General features: G+C 39.0%; 1 protein-coding gene across 5 annotated transcripts in view; it reads left to right on the top strand.

Annotated features, from left to right (window-relative positions):
- Window positions 1-27,980, top strand: part of BCAS3 (BCAS3 microtubule associated cell migration factor) — a 614,901-nt gene that overhangs the window by 426,928 nt on the left and 159,993 nt on the right. The window contains exon 24 of one of the 5 annotated variants that reach the window (XM_066363168.1): window positions 26,301-26,383. The exons of the other annotated variants lie outside the window; for them this stretch is intronic. Within the exon in view, the coding sequence (XP_066219265.1) occupies window positions 26,301-26,368 (68 nt within the window). The 3' untranslated portion in view covers window positions 26,369-26,383. Of the gene's footprint in view, window positions 1-26,300; window positions 26,384-27,980 lie in introns of those variants that run through there. 5 annotated transcript variants of the gene reach the window in all.

Raw genomic sequence — 27,980 nt, 5'->3', positions numbered from 1 at the left:
GAATATAACTCCCTCACAATAGCCAAACTCTTGAAACAAACCAAACATCCATCAGTTGGTGAAGGGATAAAAAAAAAAATGTGTTAGATCCCTACTTAGCAATACAGGGAAAGGGACTGCTGGTTGGTACACACAATAACATGGATGAATTGCAAAAGCATTATGCTAAGTGAAAAAAGACAGACATAAAACACTACCTATTACGTGACCCATTTATATGAAGTTTTAGAAAAGGCAAAAACTATAGAGATAGAATGCAGATCAGTGATTGCCAGGAGCCAGGAGTTCGGGAAAAGGGATTGACTTCCAAGGGACATGAGCAACTTTTTGTGGTGATATATGTTCTATATCTTATTTGTGGTGATGCTTACACACGAAAATCTTCATCAGACCCACACATAAAATGGGTCAGTTTAATTGAAGGTAAATATATGCCCCCTATAAAGCTATTTAAAACAACAAAACTCCTTAGCAAAATGTATAAGACCCAACATAATAAAACTTGTGCCTACTATTTCAACTTAAAAAAAAAGAATTTTATTATATTTGAATGTATATAAGCCTTTAACACAACAAAAAGCCATTTAAGCCAGTAATTAAAATTTTTCTTTCTTTGAATGGCAATAGGCTAACAGTTTAAATACTTATCCATATTCTAATATGTTCTTCCCTTCCATGACCATCCTGTGACCTCTCAAAACAAAAGTTGGAGATCGGAAGTAACTAACTGACAATTACAGTGGTTGATACACTCCAGTTTAAATAGAAGTGTCCTTGGTTAAAATATGGTTCATTCATAGGTCAAACTGTCCTTATTTCCTTTAATTGAATTAAGATAGACAAATGAGAGATGTGTGCAAGACAGAAAAAAATCCTTTCACATATCACGGTTATCCTCCCTCTGAGTGTAAAACAAATCAATTAAAAGCATGTCAAAGCATCTTTTACTCTTGACCAACTTGAAAGCTTTGTAAAAATAAAAATTTGAGTGAAAGCTGGAGAAAATCTTAACTGGTTATTTTTTACAGTTAAACAATTTAATTTTATCTCTGAGAATGGTGGATTATATGATTTCATATGCTCTTGTTTGCCTACAAATTACAAGTTTGTGATAAAAAGCCTTAATTTTTCATTTCATTTTCAAGGTGGAAATACCTAATTATAACAAAATACAAGATATCAGACAATATACAATGCACAGTTGTGCACACGCAATTTGGTCTCATCTGTTCCTTTACTTGGGGAGAGTTATGGGGAGTAGGAATGAGGTTGAAATACAATTTTTATTTTTCTTCCTAATAGTCAGCTATTTTGAAAAATGTAGTGGCCCTGCTCTTCCTATTTCATTAAATTATTATTTGTACTATATCTTGCATGTGAATTCATTCACATTCAGTGAAATAACCTCTGTATTAAGCTGTATTTCATTAAATTTAGTCATGTGTTCCTATAGTTCCTATAGCAACTATATACTGCTTACTTAGAGCCTGCTTCCTGTTTGTGATTCACATCTCTTCATTATTAAATATGTGTTTTCTTGCTTTCTCAGTTTTATCATAGATACGCTCATAATTTGTTATGTGTTCATTTTAATTTTTGTTTTATTTTTACCAGGTTCGAAATTCAAAACATACAAAAGAGAACATTGTGAAAAACCTTTCTTCTACACTTAGCCCCAGCCACCTAATTTCTCTCTTTGAAGCAAAGCCAACAATATTATCAGTTTCTTTATCCTTCCAGAAATATTTTGTGCAATCTATACTGGAGGTGGGATGCGATGGAAATGGGACCTTATTTATAAACAGTGGGTTTCAAAATTTCAAAAACATTAACTTGCTATGACTTTCTACATGTTGATTTTTTATTTATTTATTTTTTTTTAGTAGAATCAACTTGCCAACATCCACCAAGTCCAAGACTTAAACTCATTATCAGGGACATCAAGATAGACACTTTACTACAAGATTTTAAGAACTTACTCAAAATATTCTGGCTTTTAGTGTTTCCTTTCTCTGGACTTCATGTCTATGACATGTTCTAAGCTAGAATTCTGGTGTGTGTAGACTGCATCAGAGAATTACAGTGAGTATGGATTATTGAATAGTGCTGATCACCACCAGTGCATCTACCCATGTGGTTTTCCCCTTACTTTAACAAATTTCCTACACAAATTCCCAAGAGCTGATTATAATAATAATTTTACTTTCCTTCTTCCATACTAAATAAATAAACAAAAATTAAAAAAACATAGGACAGGAAACTAAAATCCAGAGAAATATTCACAAACATGTTTAGGATTATTTATTGATGGCTTTGCTCATTGGCAGTATAAAGTGTGTGTCACTTGTCATTAGCAGTAACAATTTCAGCACGTTATGTTCTCTTTTTATTTACTCTGGTGGCAACATGTTTCTGAACAGGGCCATTGGCTGTGGGTCAAGAGGTTAGTCTTTGAGGTTAAGAGTGGATGGGGTCATTTGCTATTAACCTAAGATTAGCAGCTAAGGTTTTTTTTCCCTTTTTTTTTTCCTTTTTAGCAGATTTCCTCCTATTTGTGTAAACCACCAAATTAATCTTGCTCAATTTTAGAAGAATTTCTTCTTTCTGATCCAAATTTTTTTAATTTAAATTTTTATAATCAACAATTCAAATGCTATAGAAATGTTTACCTGAAACTTATGTACCCTTATTGGTTAATGTTATCCCATTAAATTTAATTTTCTAAATAAAAATTTAAAAAATTTGTAAAGATGTTTTTTTACTATCCAGATCTCTTCCTAGCCCCATTTCTAAGTCCATGGAGCAATGTGAACATTTGTGAAGATTTAAAATTTTCTTTTCTTTAGCATCCATTTCCCAATGTACAAATGTTATTTTCTCTACTTTTGAGGTTTTTATCCCTCCACATATGTACATATCGAAACTAACAAATCCACAGAAAAAGTTTAGGATTTCAGTGATGCATTCTCCCTTGAGACGGCCTTTCTCTTTGCTATCCTTGATATTAAACAGGGTCCAACTCCTAAACTAGCAAGTTTTATTGTTGCTGTTTAACTTTAGAGATTTATTTGTTGTCCTGATATCTGAAATCTTCTTTTTCTCTCTACTGTTCAGCAAAACAGAATCACCTGTGAGAATGTAGTTGCATTAGTCATTGTCTAACAAGTATTCTGTGGCGTTTCCCCCTTAGAATTTCCACACAATTCCTAGTTTATATCGTGGTATAAACCACAGCCTGCTTTAGAAGCTAGGTTGATGCTAGATCTTTTATACCATAGTTGTTTCTCTTATATCCTGGCCCATTTGATTCCTAGAAAGAGATTTCTTGCCTTTATAATGTTTTATTGCTATTGGTGATTTGCTTTCTTTCTTTGTATAACCTTAGCAATAGGTATTATAAGCCTGTGAATAAGCATATAGTGCAGGCGTGGCCAACAGTTTTTGCCTCCGGGCCAGATTAGAAAGAAAACCTTTTTCACAGGCCGGATGAGATATTAAAATTTAAAAATGTTGAATATAAAAACGATACGTGTAAGTAAACAAAATTTTATTATGTAATTTGTTTATGAATAAATGAGTGAAAAAAATTTTAATATAAAATATTTTAATAAAAATATATTTAATAAAAATATAATCACATACCTTATAAATATTTAAACTGCATCATAACCAATTGAAACAATATTTAATTAATAGAATGAGCTTGAAGGGGTTATATCGCAAATAAAATAATTATTTCGTTTTACAAACAGCCAGGACACGTTTTCAGTTATCAACTGCAGCTATTGTCTATGTGCTACAGTGCTACTTGATTCAGCACGAATTGTTTGACCTTGGATGCTCACTGACAAACTCCGCCTAAAAGAATGTGGGTTTCACATCGCCACTAAATGTCAGACAGTTCGTATTGAGTACAGACGAGTACAAAAGTTGGAAATCTTTATAATGGAATTTTTAAAAAAAAATAAAGAAGTATTGCGAATCCATTCGACCAATTATTGGAAGTTAACCCTAGATTAGTCACACACAGAATTCTTTTCCACGTATCACTATCTTCTTAAATATCTCGATTTCCAATAATCAAAGATGCTTCCGCTTCTGAGTTTCTGAGATTTTAAAGTAGCAGAGAATATTAAAAATTTAATCACGGGCCCTATAAACTCATTACATGGGCCAGATCCAGCCTGCGGGCCGTATGTTGGCCATGCTTGATATAGTGAATATATTATGGGTGCAAGATACAACAAACAAGGAAAGGTCCTTAATGCAGACTTATCAGAGTGCAGTGTTGACCTTGATGGGTGAAAAGGAGAGGAAAGTGCTTGACCAGGTGATAGCACAGTGAATATTACGTGGGCCTGGGATCCTGAGGACCCAGGTTCAAACCCCAAGGTCCCCGCACAGGGTTGCCAGATTGAGCGTGTGATCATAGACATGACCCCATGATCACTGGCTTGAGTCCAAGGTCTTTGGCTTGAGCAAGAAGTCACTCGCTCTGCTGAAGCCCCCTAGTGAAGGCACATATAAGAAAGCAGTCAATGAACAACGAAGATGCCACAATGAAGAACTGGTGCTTCTCATCTCTCTCCCTTCCAGCCTGTCTGTCTCTCAATCTCTCTCGCTTAAAAAGAAGAGAGGAAAATAAAGCATATGCATAAAAATTTCAAATATATTAAACCTATGATAATAGACTAAAAATCAACTGTATTTCTAATAATATTATCCTATAAAGAATAGCAAACTTCATCGTATATGGGCTTTGTTGCTAAGTTCCCTTACATGATTGGAGCTGAGGTAGGGAGAGCCTATTGAAAGGCAGCTTTCTACAGATATGGCACCCAAGATTGGGAGGTGTTGATTTGGTAGCAGTACAGGCAGAGAATACAGCATAATTGAGGATACAGAGGCAAGAAAAGCCATGGTATATTCAAAGGTTTCAAAAGGAGAAATTGCTTGTTGCCATAATTGAAATTCCTAGACTGGGAATTTTAAGAGACAAACTCAGAACAGTGTGTGTGTTAGTGAAGGAGTTTGGACTTGATCTTGTTAGGAATGGAGAAGGATTTTAAGCAGAGGAGGAGTGATAGTGTCAGGCGTGCATTTTAAACATGATTTGATAGCTGTAGATAAGGAAGATTTGAAGGAAGCACAAGACCAGGGTTAGGGAGACCACTTATAGTGTTGACCTGACCTAGGGCAGTGGTAAATAGAAATGAAAGAAGAATAGAGAGTGGTAGAAAATTAAGAAGTGTTCAAGAGTAAAAATGTTCAGGCATGGTGATTGTATATCAGGCATAAGGGAGAGAGAAGAGCTTAATATGAATCCCAATATTTAAGTTTGTGCTAACTGAATGGGAGAGAAGATAATAGGGGAGAAACAGTTTAACAGGGTACTTAATTCTTTAAGAAAAATTTATTGGTTGATTTTTGAGAGAGAGGAAGGGAGCAAGAGAGAGAAAGAAAGAAACATCAATTTGTTGTACCTCTTATTTATGCATTAACTGGTTGATTCTTGTATGTGCCCTGATGAGAAATCGAACCCTCATCTTGGTGCATCTTGGCATATTGGGACACTGCTCTAACCAACTGAGCTACCTGGCTGGGGCAGGAAATGTGATACTTTTAATTGTAGAAATGTTGAAATTGATGTACCTATGAGACAACTGAGGCAGACCATCTGGCCTTAAGTAAAAATTTGGGAGTTATCAGTAGTATAGATGAAAGAGGAAGTGTATGGAGTGAGAAAAATAGTGGGTCAAGGGCAGACCCTGCAAATCAGCCAAATATTACAGGTCTGCAAAGGATGATTTGTTCAGAAGGAGCTGTCAAAGAATCAACACTAGAACTCAGAAAGTACAGTGCTACAGGAAGTCCTGGTGATAAAGGAGGCCAAATATATGGTGATGAAAGATGGTTTGGCTTTCGGTGATGGGCACACAATGCAATATACAGATCATGCATCATAGAGATGTACACCTGAAACCTCTATGATCCTATTAATCAATGTCATCCCAATAAATGTAATTAAAAATAAAAAGAAGTCATGGTGGGGTAGGGATGGGGGTTTCAATTAGCAGTATCATTAAATACAATGGTCCTAGATGATAAGGATAGAAATATACATTGGCTTGTCCTGGCCAGATAGCTTGGTTGGTTAGAGCATTGTCCTGAAGCACAGAGGTTGCTGGTTCGATCCCAAATCAGGGCACATACTCGCACAGATTGATGTTTCTGTCTCTCTTTTGCTCTCTTCCTTCCTCTCTCTAAAATAAATAAAATAAAAAGAAATATACATTAGCTCTAGCAATTAGGCAATCATTAGAGGCATTAGCAAGAATAGTGTGAATATAGCAGTAAAGATGAGAACCTCACTACTACTAATTATGGATCAAATAGAAATGAGTAGGAGGTAAGACAATTGAACAAGGGCTATGTCTTCTTTGCTGTCATTTTCAAAAGTGGATTTTTCTTGGCCCTGGCCGGTTGACTCAGTGGTAGAGCGTCGGCCTGGCGTGCAGGAGTCCTGGGTTCAATTCCCGGCCAGGGCACACAGGAGAAGCACCCATCTGCTTCTCCACCCCTCCCACTCTCCTTCCTCTCTGTCTCTCTCTTTCCCTCCAGCAGCCGAGGCTCCATTGGAGCAAAGATGGCCTGGGCGCTGAGGATGGCTCTGTGGCCTCTGCCTCAGGCACTAGAATGGCTCTGGATGCAACAGAGCGACGCCCCAGAGGGGCAGAGCATCGCCCCCTAGTGGGCATGCCACATGGATCCCGGTCGGGCGCATGCGGGAGTCTGTCTGACTGCCTCCCCGTTTCCAGCTTCGGAAAAATAAAAAAAAAAAAAAAAGTGGATTTTTCTCTAAAACTTAAGCATATATACAGTCTGTAAAGAAATGTGCAGAATTGAGGGATGAATTAGGCATAGAAGAGAGATCAGATGACTGACAGAGCAAGATCCCAAGCAATGGGCGGGAGACCTTGAAAAGAAGGAAGGAGAGTTCAGGTTTATGTAATAGGAAGAAAAAGCTCTAGATGGGTGAGGATTTTTTTTTTCAATTACAGTTGACATTCAATATTACTTTATATTAGTTTCAGGTGTACAGCTTAGTGGTTGAAACAATTACATAATTTTATGGCATGATTCTCCCGATAATTCTAGTAAGATGGGGATGTATTTGCATTTATAGACAGCTGAGGGACTCAGGTGGTTGACCTGAACCTCATATGATCTCCTTTCTCTTGCCTTAAGAGTAATTAATTCCTAGCCCTGGCCAGTTGGCTCAGCAGTAGAGCATTGACTTGGCATGTGGGAGTTCGGATTTAATTCCCGGTCAGGGCATACAGGAGAAGCAACCATCTACTCCACCCCATCCCCCTCCCTCTTTTCTCTCTCTCTCTCTCTCTCTCTCTCTCTCTTCTCACACAGCCATGGCTCAAATGGTTCGAGCATGTTGACCCCAAGTGCTGAGGATGGTTCCTTGGCTTCACCTCAGGCACTGAAATAGCTCAGTTGCTGAGCAAGGGAGCAGCTGCCCCAGATGGGCAGAGCTTAGCCCTGTAGGGGGCTTGCCAGGTGGATCCTGGTTGGGGCATATGCAATAATCTGTCTTTCTGCCTCCCTGCCTCTCATTTAATAAAAAGAAAAAAAAGAGTAATTGATTTCTCCAACTTTTTCTTAATTTTACTCTTTGCAGAGAGATTCATACATTGTCCTGTAACAATAAACATTTTAATACCATAGCTATAAAAATTAAAATATAAATTAGCCATTAACATACTTGTAGAGTTAATGTTTTGATGTAATCTTTCACTTCTATGTATATGAGTACATATATTTTTTAAGTGTCCGTCTATGTGGTCTGTAATATATTCAATGTTAATTGATACTGTTGTTTGCTCTTTTGTTTTGCTATTGTTGGCTTGGTTTTTTGGTATCTGGCTTTATAAACAATGAATTCCTTGTACATTAAGCTCCAGTTATATTATTTTTTCCTCAGGATAATTTCTAAATGTAGAATTTCTGACCCATTGACTCTATTCTTTTAGAGCTTTAGGTGTATATGGGCCAAATCATTTTCTAAATGGATTGTCGGGTTTCCCCTGCCGTGTAAGTTTAAGAGAATGATTTCTCATTACTCTTAACTCTCTTAACCCTGCCTGTTTGCAACCCAATATCCAAAAGTGATAGCTTTTGCTTTAAATTTGCATTTCTTTGACGTTGAGTATTTTTATTTGTTTTGATCTTTCAAGAGAATATATTTTATTGGAGTGTTTTCCACTCATTACTTAAATAAAAATATAAAAAATTAATTACAATTATGATTATACATGATAAAAAAATCATTTGAGCATAACTTTTCAGCATGGCTATGTGTATAAGTATCTGTGATATAAATTAGACCCTTTTGGCTTAGAGGAAATCAAAGGGTCATTAACTTAGAGACCACAAAAATGTTGGTTAGGGGAACGCTTTCAGTAAAGATGATGTTTTAAATCTATACCTTGATGATAAACTATTGGAAAAATGAAAGAAAAAAGAAAGGAAAGAAAATTTAGAAAATGTGGCTAAGCTAAAAAAGTAACACAGACATCTTCATGGACCAAAGTTGGAACAGAAATGCAAGGGGCTAAGAGGTGGAGACTATGGATGTTAGTGTCTGAGAGATGGCTCAGGTGGCTGGAGTTAGGCTTCTGCAGAGCGCTCCACTTGCAGCCAAGTGGTGTCTTCAGAAGGACACTAAAGCTGCTGCTGACGGCTACCAAGAGGCCTATGTGAAACTGCACGCATAGGGAGGTGGAAAGGCAAAGGCAGCTTTCGGAACGGAGCTAAGCTATCCAATGATTCATTTTCTGATTTGGATTTTCCCCAATATTACCAAGAATTGGATCCTCTAATTGTACAATATAAAGCCAGATTCTGGACTGGAGTTTTAGGGATTCTATGGTGGCAGCAGTGACAAGAAAAATAGACAGTAGAGTCAGAAAATAGGAGATGAATTCATGCAGATGAAAGGAAAATACTAGAACGAATGAGGGGAAAAAACCCTACCTATATTTCAGATCCTCAAAAGAATACAGGAATGGCTTCAGCCTGACCTGTGGTGGAGCAGTGGCTAAAGCGTCAGCCTGGAAACACAGAGGTCGCCAGTTTGAATCCCTGGGCTTGCCTGGTCAAGGCGCATATGGGAGTTGATGCTTCCTGCTCCTCCCCCCTCCTCTCTCTCTCTCCTCTCTAAAATGAATAAATTAAAAAAAAAAAAAAGAATACAGGAATGGCTTTATAAAACAAATTATAAAACCAAAGCCAGCAGAAATAAAACAAAACAAGAATAAATGGCTATGAAAAATATACACTTCAAAATATTAGCAATAAAATAATGACATTACAATTTTAAAACTTGGTAACAGTTTTAAACTGTATTTTTGAAGAGTATTTCTCAGAAAGCAGTCCAGAGAGATAAAAATGTGAAATAGTTAAGATACAAGTTTAGACTTCAATATAGAGTTCTAACATAATTAGAATGACTTAAGAAGTGACATTTAAGGCCCTGGCCAGTTGGCTCAGTGGTAGAGCGTCGGCCTGGCGTGCAGGAGTCCCAGGTTTGATTCCCAGCCAGGGCACACAGGAGAAGCACCCATCTGCTTCTCCACCCCTCCCCCTCTCCTTCCTCTCTGTCTCTCTCTTCCCCTCCCCCAGCCGAGGCTCCATTGGAGCAAAGATGGCCCAGGCACTGAGGGTGGCTCTGTGGCCTCTGTCTCAGGTGCTGGAATGGCTCTGGATGCAACAGAGCAACGCCCTGGAGGGGCAGAGCATCGCTCCCTGGTGGGCATGCTGGGTGGATCCCAGTCGGGCGCATGCGGGGGTCTGTCTGACTGCCTCCCCGTTTCCAGCTTCAGAAAAATGCAAAAAAAAAAAAAGGAAGTGACATTTACATAAGAGAATTGAAGAGATTTAATGTTCAGCCGAATATGCATACATTCATATCTATATACTTTATAGTAAAATTAAAGACCATTGATTTTTTGTTTGTTTTAAGTAAGAGTAGGGGAGATACAGAGACCAGACTTTCACATGCACCTGACCAGAATCTGCCTGGCAACCCCCATCTGGGGCCAATGCTCTCCCCATCTGGGGCCAATGCTCTCCCCATCTGGGGTCACTTGCAGCTGAACTATTTTTAGTGCCTGAAGTGGAGGCTCTGCAGAGCCATCCTCAGCACTCAGGGCCAACATGCTTGAATCAATTGAGCTATGGCTGTGGGAGCAGAAGAGAGAGAGAGAGAAAATGGGGAAGAGGAAGGGTGGATAAGCAGATGGTTGCCTCTCCTGTGTGCCCTGACTGGGAATCAAACCCAGTACTTCCACACCCTGCATCAAGGCTCTACTACTGAGCCAACTGGCCAGAGCCAAAGACCATTGATTTTTAAAAAGCTCACAGAGGAAAAGACATATTGTCTATATCAATATGAAGATTAGATAGATAGTAGAATTCTATTTGGTGACATTAATTAATACCAGAAGGCAATAGAGTAATACCCCAAAGTGCTGAGCAAAAGTAATTCTTAAATTATAATTTTATACCCAGCTAAAATTATCATTCAGTACTTTCACACAGTTGTAACAGTTTACCACTGCCTTGCTCAAAAAAAAAAATCCTTTAAATATATGCTTCACCATGAAAGTGTATATGAAAGTGTATATGCAAGGGGAAATAATGACATGCAAGATACAGAATTATGTTGGTAATTAACTTTGAATGTCATAAAAATAACAAAATAATAATTATAGTTTATTTGTATGGACCTAAAACCCCAGACTCTAATAACAGGAATATGGGATAGCTGTTGGCAATTAAAGCATATTTAGGACAAATATTGTGATATTGAGTAATTTAGGAAAATGTATAGTTACATACAGTATGATAAAAATTAAGGCTAAATTATTAATAAAAATGTAATCTATAGTTTCCAAACATAGAGAGAAAAAAAGTGACTATAGAAAACTATCAGTGCAAGAGAAGGCAGTAGTGAACAGATCATGCAAAATAAAATGGTAGAAATAAGCCTCAGTATATCATAATCAAAATAAATATAAAAGACAAGGAATATAATATTGAATTTAAAAAAAATCTAATTAGCCCTGGCCAGTTGGCTCAGTGGCAGAGCATTGGCCCAGTGTGTGGATTTCCCAGGTTCAATTCCTGGTCAGGGCACACAGGAAAAGTGCCCATCTGCTTCTCTACTCCTCCCCCCTCTCGCTTCTCTCTCCCGCTTCTTTCTCTTCTCCTCCTGCAGCCATGGCTCAATTGGAGCAAGTTGGCCCTGGTACTGAAGGTGGCTCCATGGCCTCCGCCTCAGGGGCTAAGAAGAGCTCAGTTACTGAGCAGCAGAGCAACGCCCCAGAGGTGCAGAGCATTGCCTCCTAGTGGACTTTCCGGGTTGATCCCAGTTGGGGTGCATGCATCCCCTCCTCTCAGTGAATTTTAAAAAATAATCTAATTTTATTGTGCTTGAGAAAAAATGTATATCTGGAGATTGTGCCATTAGCTTGTACCAATGGTTTGAAATTTTCAGTCAGAATAGGCTTTGTACAACAAATGGTTTCCTTTTCTTTTCTTCATTTATTAAAAATATATTTGCTTCAGAGAAAGCAAATATTGCCTTGTAATGTCACAGATTTTGTCATTAGTTAATCAGAGTTCATAGAAGCTTCATAGATCCCATCAGTTAATTTCCCCTGCACTTGAAATTTGCATTGTGCTAAAGCTGATTGAAATTCTGAGCTCCCTTTAAAGCAATCCCAGATCTCAAGCTCCTGAGGATTTCTAAAAGATACACTTAGTATGTGACACTTAAATTCATAGGCTAAATTTCCTTTTTTTTTCCCCAAGACTAAAAATGCCTATGTCAGGAAATATTTTCTCTTTCCATCTCCCAGCTTTCCTGTTCCCTGTTTGTGAACTGTTCTGTTCTGACTTCTGAGATCGGATTCACATTGTAATTACAGTTATGTGCAGTGTCTCCTTCTGCCGAAGCCAGCCAGCCTGCAGGCTTGGAGAGGGAAGGAGAAAACCTAACACAGGAATGTTTTTGACAAGCTATCTTGCTATTTTCCCTTTGCAATTAGACTCTAAGTAATAATCTGTTGGTAATGACTGAGGGAATGACCCTGTGAATTATCAAGTATTACAAAGCTTCAGTTTTAGGAGGTATATCAATTCAAACATTAATGATTCATTTCTTTTTAATTAAAATTCTTTTTTCTCCACATATGCCATTTGTGCTTATGGACACAAGGACTTAATACAGTATGAAAGTTGTAAAAATTTTCTACTTAGTCTCTTATTCCCATTTAATTGCAGATGAAATATTGGTTGTTCAGGTTAAATTGTCCTTAAGGGATTATTGTTCCCATTTCTGTAGGCTCCCCCTCCCCCAACTGGTCTCTCCCTAAGAATATTTCTAAACTTTCTAGTTCGCTATGACTAGGGTTATTCACAGATTAAACATAAATTTATTTTGGTTGGTAAAGAGCATAAGAAAAGATCACACTGTCTCTCTAGGAATGATTATTTATAAGCTATAGTAATCATTAAAAGCCCAAACTGATTTTTTATCTTTTTATCCTGTTAAGGTACAAGGGTGAAATTTTTAAAATTCATGCACATCAGCATCAGAAGCATCTGTACATATTTTAAAAACTGAAAATCCAGCTTCCTTATACCTCTCACATGACTGTGGAGACAGTTGCCTCTGCACTCTCTCGGAGAGAACTTTTCAGGCTCATATATGTACAAGGGGAAACATTTGTTGCTGCTGATAAATTCTTGGTCTAGCTGAAATTACTGCAGTCTGAGAGAAGCTATTCCATAACACAATGAATCTCAGAATTTATTTTTTCAACTGATACTTCCAGCTCTGGATTCTGTGACATTTGCCCAAAGGGAAACACCGGTCCCTTGGATTACACTGTGCACCCATTGTCTGAACTGTCACAGCAACAGCGCGTAAAGCTGTTTGCATAGCGTGCTAACTCTATCAGGGTCAGTTCCAGTCTGTGGCCGCTAAAAATGAAAACCATGCCCCAACCGGGACAAGAGCAGGGTCAACAGCTGGCAAAGGATATGGCAATCATTTATATAAATATGCTTTCTCAAGCCCACAAAAACAAAAAACCCCAACCTAACAGCTGGGAAGGGTTGGAAGTAGCCCCAAGGCTGGTTAGTCCCCTTCCAGATGGGGAGGTTAGACTGGGGCTAGCCAGACTGCTCCACATAGACTTCCGATTCGCATTAGAAATGAAAAGAGGAGAGGAAAGGGAAAAGGAAGAAAGGCTACAAGCATGACTGCTCTGTTTTTCACCTAACTTAATCAAATAAGTGAAGACTTTTTGAGACGGAAGTCTTCCATTTATTGGTATTCACGCTCCGTTTTTTCTGTTTATCATAGTGTCTGATACACTTCTTAACTGCTTAAACAGAAAGCATATATGCTCTAAACTACAGTTTATATATAATGTCATGGTTATTTGTAGACAGATTGAAGAAGCAATCTCAGATTTATGTCCTGTTTACATCTTCCAAACACTTATGTAGAGCATTCAATGCTAGAGAAGATAATAATTGTGGTGTTGGCTCACTCCCAGAACTTTATCCAAGGGATAGAGTTCATATTTGTAATTTGATTTACTTTATAATACGTCGTTATTGCACATCTAATATATCCAACAGAATAACGAATACCATTTTCCTGAGTTCATCTTAAGGTTGCATTCCATGAGAAAAAGTATTATTTTTATAACCTGTTGATGCAACAAGAGCCAAAAGGTGGAGCGTGTATGACTTTCAAACTCTTCCAGAGTGACAGTGAAATCAAAGACACCACAGTGATGACGAAAATTTTGCTCTCATTATTTAGAAATGAGCAGCCTTCTCCTGATAATGGAAAGTTTTGCTGAAGCCAAATTGAATGGCAAGCAGCACTTTCCTCCTCTCCAGCCTTTGATTTGCTTAAGGGACTGCTTACATAATGAATACATTTTTTTTTAAAGGTGTAGGATGAGCTCATGAGACTGGAATCCATAGAGAGACACAAATTAGGATCTCTTGCCAAAATGGAGATATTGTCTTAAAGAACATGCTGGTCTGACACAGAAGTTAATGCACTTTCCTTCTTGTAATGATTGGTGAGAAACAAACATTTTAGCTTTCCTCCTAAAGTGTCATAACTAGAAGGAACGTTAGTGATCATCTCTGATACCTCCTCTCTTCCCACCAGAGCAGTGGAGATTGCAGAGGTACACTGTGCAGCTGGAGGAGGCTGTGGTCTCCTAATCAGGTGTGTATTTTCTAGCTGCATACATCCTAAGAACCCTGTCCCGAGGACAATCACCTCTAAGCCAAGCTGCCTAGAGACCTGCAGAAGACCTATTATTGGTGCTCTCTGCTGATCCCAGATAAAGTCTAATTTACTATATGATTGTACTTCCCACTTGACTTTGTTCTATGGCCCTATAGTATCAAAGCAAGTGTTGCTCAGGCATCAACATTTTATTAGATAGTCTGATGGTGTCTAGATTATGTATTAGTCAGATATTTCTCTAGATAAGTAATAAATGAGGGTATTCAGAGTTAAGAATCTATCCCAGCCCTGGCTACCTTTCTCTCTTCCCCTCCCACAGCCATGGCTTGAATGAGGAAGTTGGCCCAGGGCACTGAGGATGGCTCCATGGCCTCTGCCTCAGGCGCTAGAATGGCTCCGTTGAGGAGCAGAACATCAGCCCCAAACAGGGCTTGCTGGGTGGATCCCAGTTGTGACACATGAGGGAGTTTGTCTCTCCACCTCCCTGCCTCTCACCTGATTTAAACAAACAAACAAACAAAATCTCTCCCCTTTATCTATGTAGAACTAGACTTTAAACATTTTGAGGACAAGAAAACTAGGCCTTATTTATGCTTGTATCCACTGTCTTGCATAGATAGTATCTAATAAATGTTTTATAATGTGAAATTAAAGTGCAGGAAATGCTGATTTTGAGATCATTTACTCATTTAAATGTTTTCTTGCACAATATCTGCATTCTGGGTGGAGGCACTTTTCCTTATTAATTTATATACTAGAGCAGCTGTGTTTTGTAGGCAAGTGAAAGTATGACAGAGGTGTAGGTTACTTTCGCTACTCCTGTTGTCTTCTCTTCTTTTACAGGCCTTTTGTTTGTTTGTTTGTGGGCACTTGCTTTTGGCTAATCTGTTTGATTTTTTTTAATCTGTTTGATTTTAATATACTGTTCAATTTGTCTCAAAGATTTTCTTAGCATCTATCTACAAACATTAAGTGAAAAAGCAAGACAGAGGCTTAGAGAGAGGTGTGCTCAGAATTTAAGAACTAGTGGTTTAATTTCCTGATTCTGAGAGTACATGTTTCCTTAGATTGATGCAGATTAGTTGAACATAATTTGAAGTTTGAAAGGTGCATGTTTCTAGAGCTTTTAAGATAATGATACTTAGAAATCACTGATTCTTCCCTGATGACTAATGTCTTTATGTTTACAAGCTCTAAAGACTTTTAATATATTTTACCATAGGCTGATTACTAATAATATATGACCAAAACAAACATTTTCTCTATCTCATAATTCTTTGTGAAAAAAAAAAGTACTCAGTAAAGACTATCTATCCTTCCTGAATTTTGTTAAAGGAGCTCTGTATCTTATTTTTATTTTTTTAAAAAAACAACAAATAAAAACTTTCCCGATTCATAATACATTATGGTTTGCTGGGATGTACCAGCTAGGTATTTCTTCTTCCAATTTCTTCTCCCTCTTTTAGCCATTTGTATATTGTATACAACCACATAATATATATGTTTATATCTTTTCTATTTTATAGAATTTATATGATGCCAGCCAGCTTTACTCTTTCCTCTCCGCACTGCCACAGCTCTGCCTACTTCCCTGTCAAACATTAGAAAATCAGGAGGAAAGCAGCACAGTATGACAATAAGGGCATCTTGACATTGTACTCATCGCAACCTTCCTCTCTGAGTTTAACAGCAAAATGTTACGTATCACAACCAAATTTAGGGCGTAATTGACACCATTTTTTTAGGTGTATGTATGTGAGATTCAATGTGATTATCTGATGATATATATTTTTCCTTCTAATTTGTGGCCTGACTGATGATTGCTGAAGAGTTAGGACCAGGATAATAACTATGATGAACAAGTCAAAAGAAATAGTTTCAGGGTGGACCACTTTGATTTTATTTATTTATTTATTTATTTATTTTTATTTATTCATTTTAAAGAGGAGAGAGAAAGGGGGAGAGAGAGAGGGAGCGAGAGAGAGAGAGGAGAGAGAGACAGAGAGAGAAGGTGGGGAGGAGCTGGAAGCATCAACTCCCATATGTGCCTTGACCAGGCAAGCCGAGGGTTTCGAACTGGCGACCTCAGCATTTCCAAGTTGACGCTTTATCCACTGCACCACCACAGGTCTGGACCACTTTGACTTTAAACAGTGAATGCGCAGAGTAATGAATTACTAATAGTAGAGCTCCTTTCTCAGCAGTGACAGACTAATTTTGATGGGGTCTCTATGACCTTTCTAAGTGTATTCATGCCAGTATTGTTGTCCTAAGCATTAGATCTTATCTATCCCTTTTCAAAAAGTCCCGTAAAGTTAGTTGCTTAAAAAATACCTGGAAACATCCTTCTAGACCTCCACCTTACTTCAGGGCCCCAGGGTCATAACCTCTTAACCTTACAGGTTATAGGTCTCTTGCTTTTTGATCTTTCTTGGTTCCTTCGTTTTTTTGCCTACTTCCTCCACAACATTCAAGCCTTGTTATGTAAGGAAATTGGAAACACCAATTTTGGATGAGATAAGAGTTACCCTCTCTTCCACAATCATGCAAAAAGCTGATTTTAAATAGAAACATGCTTGGGGAAAAAAATTTAACAAAACGAACAACAGCATTCTGTTTAAAGCAGTTTGAAGCAGAGCCCCTTCGTATCTTATCTTCTTTTAAAAATATAAGTAAATAAATAAATAAGTAAAACTTAGAACTTACTGTTGACTTAATGATAAAATATTTATTTAGGTCATAGCACAACTGGCTTAAGACATCAGAGCCTGAGTGGTTTGATTAAATGAGAAGTAGATTAATACAGCGAGTTAGCTTATTATTCTGGACCTACTGGTTAGTATGCTATTGATAATAGTAACAACATTCATGTGTTACTTAGTGTTACAGAGCATAATATTTATTATTTTATAGCCATATCAACTTCATGAGAGAGATTATCTTTATTTCACAGTAGAGGAATCTGAGCTTTAGAAAAGGTCCTTGGCTTGCCCCAGGCCAGATTGAAAATACACAGTGGAGCTGGAATGGAGTGTTCACCTCCAGGGTCCAACATTCCTACTGGGAGGCTTTACCAGGGGAGGAGGTTTCTCCTGATTCTCTGTTAGGGCGGTGGACAATGTCTTCAGTTGTTTGGCTGACTGGCTGGCTCTCTCATTATATTCATATTTATTTGTTATTTTCTTCTGTTTTAGCCAATATTTGTTGTTGTTTTTTGGTTGTTTTTTTTTTTTGTTTTTTTTTTTGTCTTTTGGTTGTTTTGCTACACCTGTAGAGCCAGGTACAGTCAGACCAAATTTATAATTCTTCAAATGAAGAAACTTCTCTGAGCCTAATAATTGAGTGCTGAAATTCCAAATAGAATTAGAAAATGCACTTTTTTGATAGAATATCTCTCGCAACCCATGCTTCAACTTAAGAATATCTCCATTTGTAAGGCCAGTGGCCGTGGCCATGAAGATTTGCATTGGATTCGGGCAGACGGTAAAGGGACTGTCGAGCTGGAGGATGGTGGGCCATTCCATTTATTAGAGTCTCGCAGCGGTGGGTGGACTAGCAAGCTGGCAGGGAAAAACTGCTTCCCCCTCTCCTTCAGGACTCCCTGGGCTTGGTGGGGAACTCCATCTCTGGCAAACAGTGGCCCCTCCCAGTGGCAGCAGGCAGTCTACTGTCTGCCGTCCTGAGGGCAAGCACCTGCAGCCTTCCATAGACTATACACACATCGTGCTGCCCCGTGCTCATGCACCAGTCAGGCAAAGTACAAGCAAACAAGCCTAACACACTTGTTACACACTTGTTTGCCCAACACCAATGGAAAGGAAATAAAAAACCTTTCACACAGGATTTTAAAGCCAAGTGAGAAGCTCTGAGTCGGTTTTAGCAGGACAGGTGTTGTCTTTGATTCTTACTTAGGAAGTACAGTTTACCCATCCACCAGACAGCTAGAGGACAAATGGTAAAAAATTATAGGTCATCATTCACTAGTCTTTTAATCTTAATAAAATTATGAGATCTTGCTTAAATAAAGAAAACAACCATAGAAAAACCTAAGATACATTTTAACCCAAACCTAAAAATCAAACAGTGACGTCACTATTTCTTCTCACATGTAAAGTACTTGATATTCACAAATATCTACTAGTTGCAAAAGCAGGCCAAAGGGGCCTACGGATGGTGATCATGCTTCTGTCTCATAGTAGTCACCTACTTGTCTGACTCACAACAGTGCTCAAATGTGTGTGTGTGTTTGCTCGGAATTTATTTTTATTTTATTTTACTTGCCAGCTGAATAAGGGGGCAAAGAATGTAATGTGGAAACCATCCATTTCCCCTGGAGAAAGGAGCCAAGAGGAATTCCTTAAGCCGAGAACATGAGCTGTGAGCAACATGTTTAAATAGCGAAATACCCAAAGTTTGAATCAAGCCTATTTATTTCGGGAGGTACATGCTCTTCTTGAAGCTGAAAGGAGTCCTCTGACTGAGACTGTAACATGTGGTGCTGGAGGAAGTGAGCCCTGAAGCCCCAGAGGGTTAGTGTCCGGGCTGTGGTCAGTGGTGAGAGTGGTGTGCTTCCCTTTATAAAGTACGCCCCGCATTCAATCTAGAAAGAGCCTTGACTTTTAAAGAAAGGCTTCAATGAAATGAAGGGAGTGGTTGCTCATTTTTTTAGTACTTTTTATGTGTCAGACGCCATTCTAGGTACTTTAAAAAATATCACATTTAGTTCTATCAACATTCCTAGTAGGTAGTGATTATTATCCCCATTTTGCAGAGCAGGAAACTGATGATGTCTGAAATGACTGGACCAGTCTAACACAGCTAATGAGGTTGAGTTTAGGATTTGATCCCAGATCTGACTCAAAGGCCAGTGCTTTTCTCCGTTTCCTAAAAGCGTACTCCAAGCATTGACTGGAATTCTCAACAGCACTTGACCGGCCTTAGGATTTTCCTTGTTTTTTTTTGCTCTAGGCTGTCTGGGCTAATTACTCCATTAGTTAGCATAAGAATGTAGTGGGCCCAAAATCTTGTTTGATCTTTGGATAGACCAAGTTAATTTTTTACAAAGCAAAGCTGAGAATTATATGGCAACACCATGGGCCTGCCATCGTGACAGAGGTGTGAGAGATGAGCTAAGAGTGTGTCTGACTCAAAGCCAGCCCAGAAAAACAACTCAAAAGGACATCTTCTGTTGTTCTCACATGGCCTGAGTATTCAAAAGGAATAGAAAGTAATGCATCACTTCTAGAAATAAACAGCTTAAATAACTTAAAACTAAGAAGCTTTTCAACAATGAAGCTGACTCGTCCATATCTGTCCTGTTTCGATTTAGGTAATCAAGATCCTGCATCCCCCCTTCCCCAATAAGTTTATAATTAAATTATCAGCATTGTGACTAAGGTGGTCTTGGTCATCTGTTGTGAAGCAGGGCTCACATTAAATTATGTGTGATTGCTGGAGAAGTTTTTTGTACATCTTCTAGATCCAGAAAGGAAGAATTTTTCTTACAATTTCAAGATTCATTCATTCATTCATTCTTTTCCTTTCCCTCCCTCCCTTCCTTCCTTCTTTCCTTCCTGTGTATCTTGGTCACTTATTGGCTGTAATCATTGGGGTACATGTTTTTGTCTGTTCACCTTGTCTTTTTTTCATTCAATATTTGAAAAATAAACATTTTCATCTATTACTATATTTTTCATTTTAAGAAAAATTTCAAGTCATTAATAGTTATCCTTCATTCATCCCATAGTTTTAAGTGCATAGTAACATTCTCTGTGTGGGCAGATTGAGTTTGGTATAGAGAAAAAATATGCAGTTTTACAAAATCATTTTTGGAGGAAAAGTTAATGAAAGGAACTAAAGGCAAATCCAGGTGAAGACCCCGCTGCCTGAGCAGCTGAGGAGAGCTTCCCGGGGGCCTCTGCCCTCTCTCTCCCTTAGCAGTTCTGCATTAGAACTTTTATTTTCTTCTCTTTTTTGTCTTCCTGACTTTTGGCAGGCAATGTAGCACAGGAGAGAGAGTTTATGAAGAACTTAACAGTTTCCACATTGTCATCTGTGTAAAATCACAAAAGGAATAATTAACAGATGTATCGTCGATAGCAAGGGAGGCTAGTGATCAACAAGGGCTTGGAAAAAAGGATATTTCAAACTTCATGAAAACGTTCAGCTGCATATTTCGCCTTCTGTTCTTCTTTGTAAACTTTGTTTCCGGGTTGAGTGTGATTCTTTCTTTCCAGCTGGAACTTTGAGCTTTGTCCTTAGGACTGAAGGCTCCAGCAGTGTCACTCTATGGAGGACGTTTTCGCTGTACTGGTGTCCTCACCTCGGCGCTCACAGAGGACAGTCCGCACTGCCCCGTGGCCCAGCAGCGCTCATTAAATGTGCAGCCATCAGAGCTCTGAAGTGACAGAGGGGAAAGGGCAGAGAGTGGAGCCGAGAGAGCATTCGAAGGGGGTTCAAGCTGGGAACAGTGGCCGGCCCCCTTCTTTCACAGCTGGGGTTTTGGCTGCTTGTCCCTCGGGTTGTTCAGCACGGTGACCTTGGTTGCCTGTGATTTACTAACTGTTTTACAAACATTTCCTCACTCTGGGAGGTTTGATGTCCTCTTCATCCTCCTCAGCTCACCAGAATCACTCAGTGCCTGAGCCAAACCTGCCTTTGTTTACAACTTTTCCGGAAATTTTCTCAGAGGGGGGGAAAACCCTCCCTGCTCTTCCAGTGTTTTATTTTTAAGTCAACACTTCCCCCGAGTTTATTTGTGCTCAAGCAAATTCTCCTACAAGGTATTGCTCTATATTCAAATGGGAATTGCTACATTTCTATAAATAGACTGAAGGTCATGTGAACAAGTTCAGAAAAATCTAGATATCAGATTTTACTGGACCTTTACATTTAGTTCACTATTTTTTGAAACTAATATTCCATGTTTGGATTTGTCTTTTTTTCCCACATTCATATTAGCCTGACCATTATGTGAAACACTGAATTTGGGAAACGCTGAGTGGAATCTTTTAAAACTAAAATACCCATGTTAAAAATAACAAAATTTGTTGTTGCTCCATCACTGTAACTTTCTTAAAAAGAGAGATTATGCCCCTTACGTTAAGTATTTCTAGAATATCATTCATTACCTTTGAAATCACAGGGTCGGCCACGGCTATTTTCTTTAAAATCTGATTTCCATTGCATTGGTAAGTCTTTATGTTGAACATAATGCCTTGAAAGTTATTAAACATCAAGAATCATTTGAAGAAAATTAAAGGGTGATAGCATAAAAAAAAATTGGAAGTCTAATTCCATATGAAACCAAATGCTAACTTTTGGTTCACACTAAGAAGAAATTAAGTAGGAAGTTCTGACAAATATGAAGTAGATTACCCCTATCCATTCATTCTCCTGGCCCGTTGTTAATATGGAGACAGAGTTATAAGACTCTCTTATGAAAAAGTGACATTCTTTGGAACTTATCTGTTTGGGAAATACAAGATGTATTATTTTTCTCTTTTCTACCTGTCCAAAAAAACCAAAAATGTTGAAACCAAATGAAAAAAAACCCCCAAATATGTATTACTTCTTCCTCCTTTTGTCTTTTAAAGCCAGAACAGACAGCTTATATTCTAAATTGGATACAGCCAAAGACCAGTTTCCTGATAAAATGTGTTTTAGGAAGGAAAAATTGTTTTATTTCAACAAATCCAGCTGCACTTTCTGGTGGGCCTCCCACACTGTCAACATCAATAGCATTTATTTGTTGACCAACAGAAGACCACCATAACGAAGTATTTCCATTTCTGCATATTTCTAAGTCTCCGGGAAAGATAGCTGTTAAGAGAGCTAGTATGAAGGAAATGGCAAACAAACACCATAGGTGATCCTGTGTGACATTCAGGAACTATTGCAGACTTCCAGTGCTCAAGACCGTCTCCTCAGCCATAATGTCATTGACCTTGACATGCTCAGAACAAATTGGTCTTTGTGATTGCTACCACATGCTGCAGTGCCTTCTAACTCTGCCATTGGTCTAGAGGGAAGGAGGCAGGGGAAATGGCCCTTCGTCGGGGAATATGCTTCTTTTATGTTCTTTTTAGACCCTTGCTTAGCATGCTTTCCCACTCTGAATCGTCTTTAAGTGGCTGATTTAAAGTTGCCTAAGCTGTGCAGGAACTGTGGAGTATACCTAGTTTTACCCAAGTACTTAACAGTCTTTATATTCTTGGGGTGTGAGCTGTTTAAGGAGCGAGTTTTAGAAGAAAGCCCTCATACTCAGTTAGGAAGCTAATTTTTGCTCCAAAGCTCTATACTGTCTGTACTCAATCAGACCAGTAAAATTGGAGCTTTTAATGAAGAAATAGTGATAGCTCTTTTCCATCTAAAGAGTCAACTAAGATGAGCAATAATATTCTTGAATTATAGTTCTCTTTCACTTAAGTAGGTTTTTCATTTACCTGGGGAACATAGGTTCTAGCCAGTAAAAGTGTGTGCAGACTTCTCAGTTTCTAGCACTGTAGTTATAGGCGCTTAATAAATGTTGAGTGAATGATTGAGTGAATCCTGCACAATTCAAGATGTATAGGGCAAGCTATAATCTTGGCAAAAGCTTACTTAACACAATCAAAGCGTTGCCTCTAAAATTAGATTTTAAATGGTACCTTTGATTTTTAGCCTAAAACTGATACATTCATTTTTATGATGTACACCTTGTTATATACACAGAGTGTGGCTAGCCGACATGTTCGGGGTTCCTGGGGCAGGCTTTATGCATTGTGTCCACAGTGTTCCACATGCTCTGATCAGAGCTGACTGGGTGGTTCCTGAGTGCTGGGAATAAATGTCTTTATGTTGAACAATTAGTAGCATCATGTTTTATCTTGGTGTGTAGGTATATGTATATAATGCTAGTTCTTTTGTGGCTCTGTGAATAGCTATAATATTAACTAAAACTACATTTTTATGGTAGAAAATTGTGGGAAGGTCTTCAGCTATGAATGTACCGATTTCTCCTTTGATTCTATCTAGTTATGTTTTTTGTACTTGAAGAATTCTGTTTAGATACAAAATTTGAAAGAACAGAAGTCTTAGGGGAACAACTGACAAGCTACAGCAAGAGTATGTTTTTCGAATCTCTCTTTATTTGAAGGTGTAGGTTGTTCTTAGCACTTTTTCCACATTTGCTGCACATAAACTCTGCAGTGTGCCAAAGAGAGCAGACATGTTCCTTAAACTTTTATCTGTTGCATGAACAAAAGAACAGAAATTCAGGCATTCCCTCATACTTATATTTTCTGCTCTTCAGCCTGTGTTTTTCTCTCACCAATTTGTTATAGATAGTGTCTCCTTGTCAGTGCATATTGGATATAGAGATCTACCTATTCTTTTTACTGCCTGCCTGTTCATAATAATGGATATATCTAGAGACAGATGTGTATTTATTCATTTACCATAGCTTTAGGATATACCGTATTTTTCACTCCATAAGATGCACTTTTTTTCCCCAAAAAAGTGGAGGGAAAAATGCCCATGCATCTTACGGAGTGAAAAATATGGTATTTTATTAAATATTTTAACACACCTTTGGTTCAGAATATTTCTTTTCTTATTTTACTCCTTAAAACCCTAGGTGTGTCTAATGGTCAGGTGCGTCTTATGGAAGGAAAAGTATGGTAGGTATTGATAGATGAGGTTACTGAGTTAAAGAAAGGTTATAGGCCCTGGCCGGTTGGCTCAGCGGTAGAGCGTCGGCCTGGCCTACGGGGGACCCGGGTTCGATTCCCGGCCAGGGCACATAGGAGAAGCGCCCATTTGCTTCTCCACCCCCCCCCCTCCTTCCTCTCTGTCTCTCTCTTCTCCTCCCGCAGCCAAGGCTCCATTGGAGCAAAGATGGCCCGGGCACTGGGGATGGCTCTGTGGCCTCTGCCCCAGGTGCTGGAGTGGCTCTGGTCGCGGCAAAGCGACGCCCCGGAGGGGCAGAGCATCGCCCCCTGGTGGGCAGAGCTTCGCCCCTGGTGGGCGTGCCGGGTGGATCCCGGTCGGGCGCATGCGGGAGTCTGTCTGACTGTCTCTCCCCGTTTCCAGCTTCAGAAAAATACAAAAAAAAAAAGGAAGGTTACAAACGTGTCCCAGGTGACACAGTAAAAGCCACAGCTAGATTCAAGCCAAGATTCTCTGGCTCCTTAACCAGTGCTCCTAATCACCGAGCCCTTTCTAATAGTAATCTAGCATATGGAGGTATTACAATTTAGTTCACTGCTCCCTACAGAGGTTCCTTTAAGAATTCTTACTTTTACAAGCAATGCCGCAATGAACATCTTTGTGCGTATTTCCTGTGCACTGCATAGCCCCTGAAAAGCATGGGTGTTAAGTGCCCTCTCCACCATTCCCACTCCACGCTGTTCCTGTGTTATTGCATTACCCAGGAGAGCAGAAACTCGGCCCTCTCACAGGGCTCAGGGAAGTTCACCTGGCACAGGCTCTGTTTTTCAGAGTGTCCTCGGAGCTTTAAGATGAGAACTAAGACAGGAATCATGTATGCTCATATTTGTGTCTTGTTGGGTGAGGAGGCAGTGGTTTTTGTCTTTGTTTTACCAGGATTTCCTTAGTAACATGGCTGAAAACAGTGGCTTTGTAAAATTATCTGGAAGAGCCTTGTATTTAAGTAGAACCAGGAAAGAAGAGTATTGATAGTATTATTAATCTTACTTTCATATACCTGAAGGGAGGAAAATAAAAAACTTAGGAGATAATTTTATTGCTTCTTTATTTTTAACTGTTATCTTTAAGGTATTTAATAATGATACTAAGAAGTAGGGCTACTTTTAAAGTCCTTTTTAAGAAAATATCCAACCACAGATGCAGTAACTTATAAAGACTTGGGACATTTAGGAACTCAAACACAAGTTAAAAAAAAAAGCGTCTCTGAAAATGAGGTAGAAATAACCTGTTTTCACCTATACTTTTACCTCTTACCTACCATAGCTTAATAAATGGCTCATTTAATATTTTAGAAAATGGTCTTTAAAGTTTTTATTGACTTCCATGTAGGATTTCAAATCTAAATTCAAAATGGGAAGGTTTCATGACTCTCAGACTTTCCAGAAGTTGGCGGTTTCCTTCTCCACTTCCCTGTGCTTGGTGTTTAGTTATAGTGTCACCTACCTGGATATATTTGACTTTTCACTGTATTTCCTTTTTTTCTGAAGCTGTGCTCTCTTCTTCTAGGAACAAGAGAATTTTCTCTTGGTGCTCTACTAACACCTTGGTAAATGCTCTGACTCAGCCTGACTTTGAATCCATAGGTTCGTTTTCTAACATTATTAATGATTAATACTGAAGTCCCAGTGTAAAGAAATGTGATAGTTTCATCAGAAGGCTGAGACAGTCAGCTTCATGAAAAGTGCTTTTGTTTTAGGATGTTTCTTATCTTCAGCTTGAGTTTAACTAGAATCTCATCAGCCTTGTGGATGTTTTAAAAGGGAAGAAGGAGGAACAAAGGACTCGGTCCCCCTAAATGCTAACATCAGAGACTCCCCCTTTATAAATCTTTTGGGTCTGTGCTTTGTGACGAAAGCAGGTACCCATGTTGTTGATGCTCCCCAGAGAGAGCCTCAGACACATTTTTTGTTCCCAAACAGAATTAGAAGGAAAAAGTCTGCTTAGCTGTCTTTTCCTGTTTAAAATACAGCTGCCCCCAAAACAGAGCCGTCGTCAGCTCACCAGTGCTCTCTGCAAACTTGTGGTTCAAGTCTATGATATAAGTGGTGTGGAGTGGTTCTGTTGCTAAGAGAAAAGTGCTAAAAAAAGGGAGGGGGGGGGTGCTGTATCTCTTGTCTAACTCAGATCCTTTGGGTATTTAATGTATACTTTCAACAAAGGACACTCAGAATTATACCTCTGGTTCAAAATTGCTTAAATGTTGAAACATATGGTCTCATGTTCCCTTCGTTAGGAAACAACCAGCTGTTCTCAGGCTGCCAAATCCAAGCACACGTCCACTGTGTGGAAGAGCGAATCTGAAGTGCTTCAGCGAAAACAGAAAAGCTGTTTCTGCTGAAGAAGAAGAAGAAAAAAAGACAAGGAAAGGGCCACCCCGAAACAGCAGCGGGTGGGGAAAAAAGCAATCCTGTTGTGATCGTGTCTTTTCCCTGGCTTGCTCCGTGTGGACTGCGGGGCAGGAGTGGCTCTGGGGACGTCCCCATTGAAGAAGAGTTGTAGGCATTGTCGTTGTCTCCTGTGGGCGAGTATCATGTGGTCATCTCAGTTACAGTGATTATTTTAATAAAATGCAATTATCTGAATAATTAATTTATTTGGCTACTTTACTGTGTCCTCCATTCACAGAGGCCAAAATGCCAAAGATCAAGTGGATTGAGAGAATAGGAAAAGTCTCGTTATAAAGGCAAAGGGAGGAGGGAACAGAAGAAATAGTTGGAATTTCAGTGCAGTGGTTTCTATTTATCCGAAATGTCAAGGGCAGTGTAAAATGTATTTTTAAAATGTGTTTCTGTATGGTTTGTGCCCATTCTTGGCATGGCTGTGGCTCTACAGAGACCATTGTTCTTTGAGGAGTATGAGGGGGTGTCTTTGTCCAAAGTGACAAAAAGAAGACTTGGAAGACTGGGCTTCCTTTGTTCCTGTGTGGTGCTGTAAAATTTGGTTTGAAATTAGGACCTCAGGGAAGGACCTTCAATAGAGAGCTTTCATTTCCTGCCAGCATTTTAATCACGCTGAGGTTTAAAGTGGATGGCCGGCCCGCATAATGGCCCTATGTTTAATAGAACAGCTCGTATCTGGAAGGCCAGTTAAAGGATCTGTCATCTGCCCAATATTCGTCTTTTCTGTTTCCTGTCCATTTACGAAGATCGCCCACCCTTTTTAGGTGGCTTCTCTGGACTATTTGTAGGAGAGGCTGCTGCCACTGCTTCTTAGAAAGGCTGAGCAGAAACCCAGCTGAATGTGGTCCCGTCTTCTGTCTGTGCAGGAAGGTCTGAAGATTGCCTTAATCAGACATGAAATTCCCCAGGTTTGGGAGCTGATTTCCCCCTTTCAGAGAGGAAGTATAGGAAAATTTCACAGCTTGAGAGACCATGAGGACAGTCATAATTGATCCCTGTTGTAGGAGGAATATTAGCACCTACAGACCTGATATCATTGCCATGGAAGTTAATGTCACCCCATCTGACAGAGCAACAGTTTACCCCCTGGGAGGCAAAGCCACCTGGTGGATTGGATCTTGTTGTGTCATGAGGAAATTTGTAGTTTAAGTGGTAGAGTGCCTTTTTAACTCTGAAGGCTTTCATTAGAACTTTTTAGAAATTTACCTTTACAGTTTATTAAGTGACAGCTGGAACTCCTAAAGGAGTCAAATTTGAAGTAGGTAGTAAAAAATAAGTATTCTGAGTTTCTTTTATTATTTATTCATTTATTATTATGTTTCTAAGTGAGAAGAAGGAAGATAGAGAAACATACTAATGCATGCACTCCAATTGAGATCCACCCAGAAACCCTTGTCTGGGGCCGATGCTGTGCCTATCTGGGGCTATGATTCAACTGAGCTATTTTTAGCACCTGAGGTGGAGGCACCAGGGAGCCATTCTCAGCTCCTGGAGCTGATGCACTTGAACCAATC

Source organism: Saccopteryx leptura, chromosome 2, assembly GCF_036850995.1.
Source record: "Saccopteryx leptura isolate mSacLep1 chromosome 2, mSacLep1_pri_phased_curated, whole genome shotgun sequence".
Taxonomy (NCBI): Eukaryota; Metazoa; Chordata; class Mammalia; order Chiroptera; family Emballonuridae; genus Saccopteryx; species Saccopteryx leptura.
The sequence above is the reverse complement of the archived record's forward strand: the minus strand, read 5'-3'. Positions and strand labels throughout refer to the sequence as shown.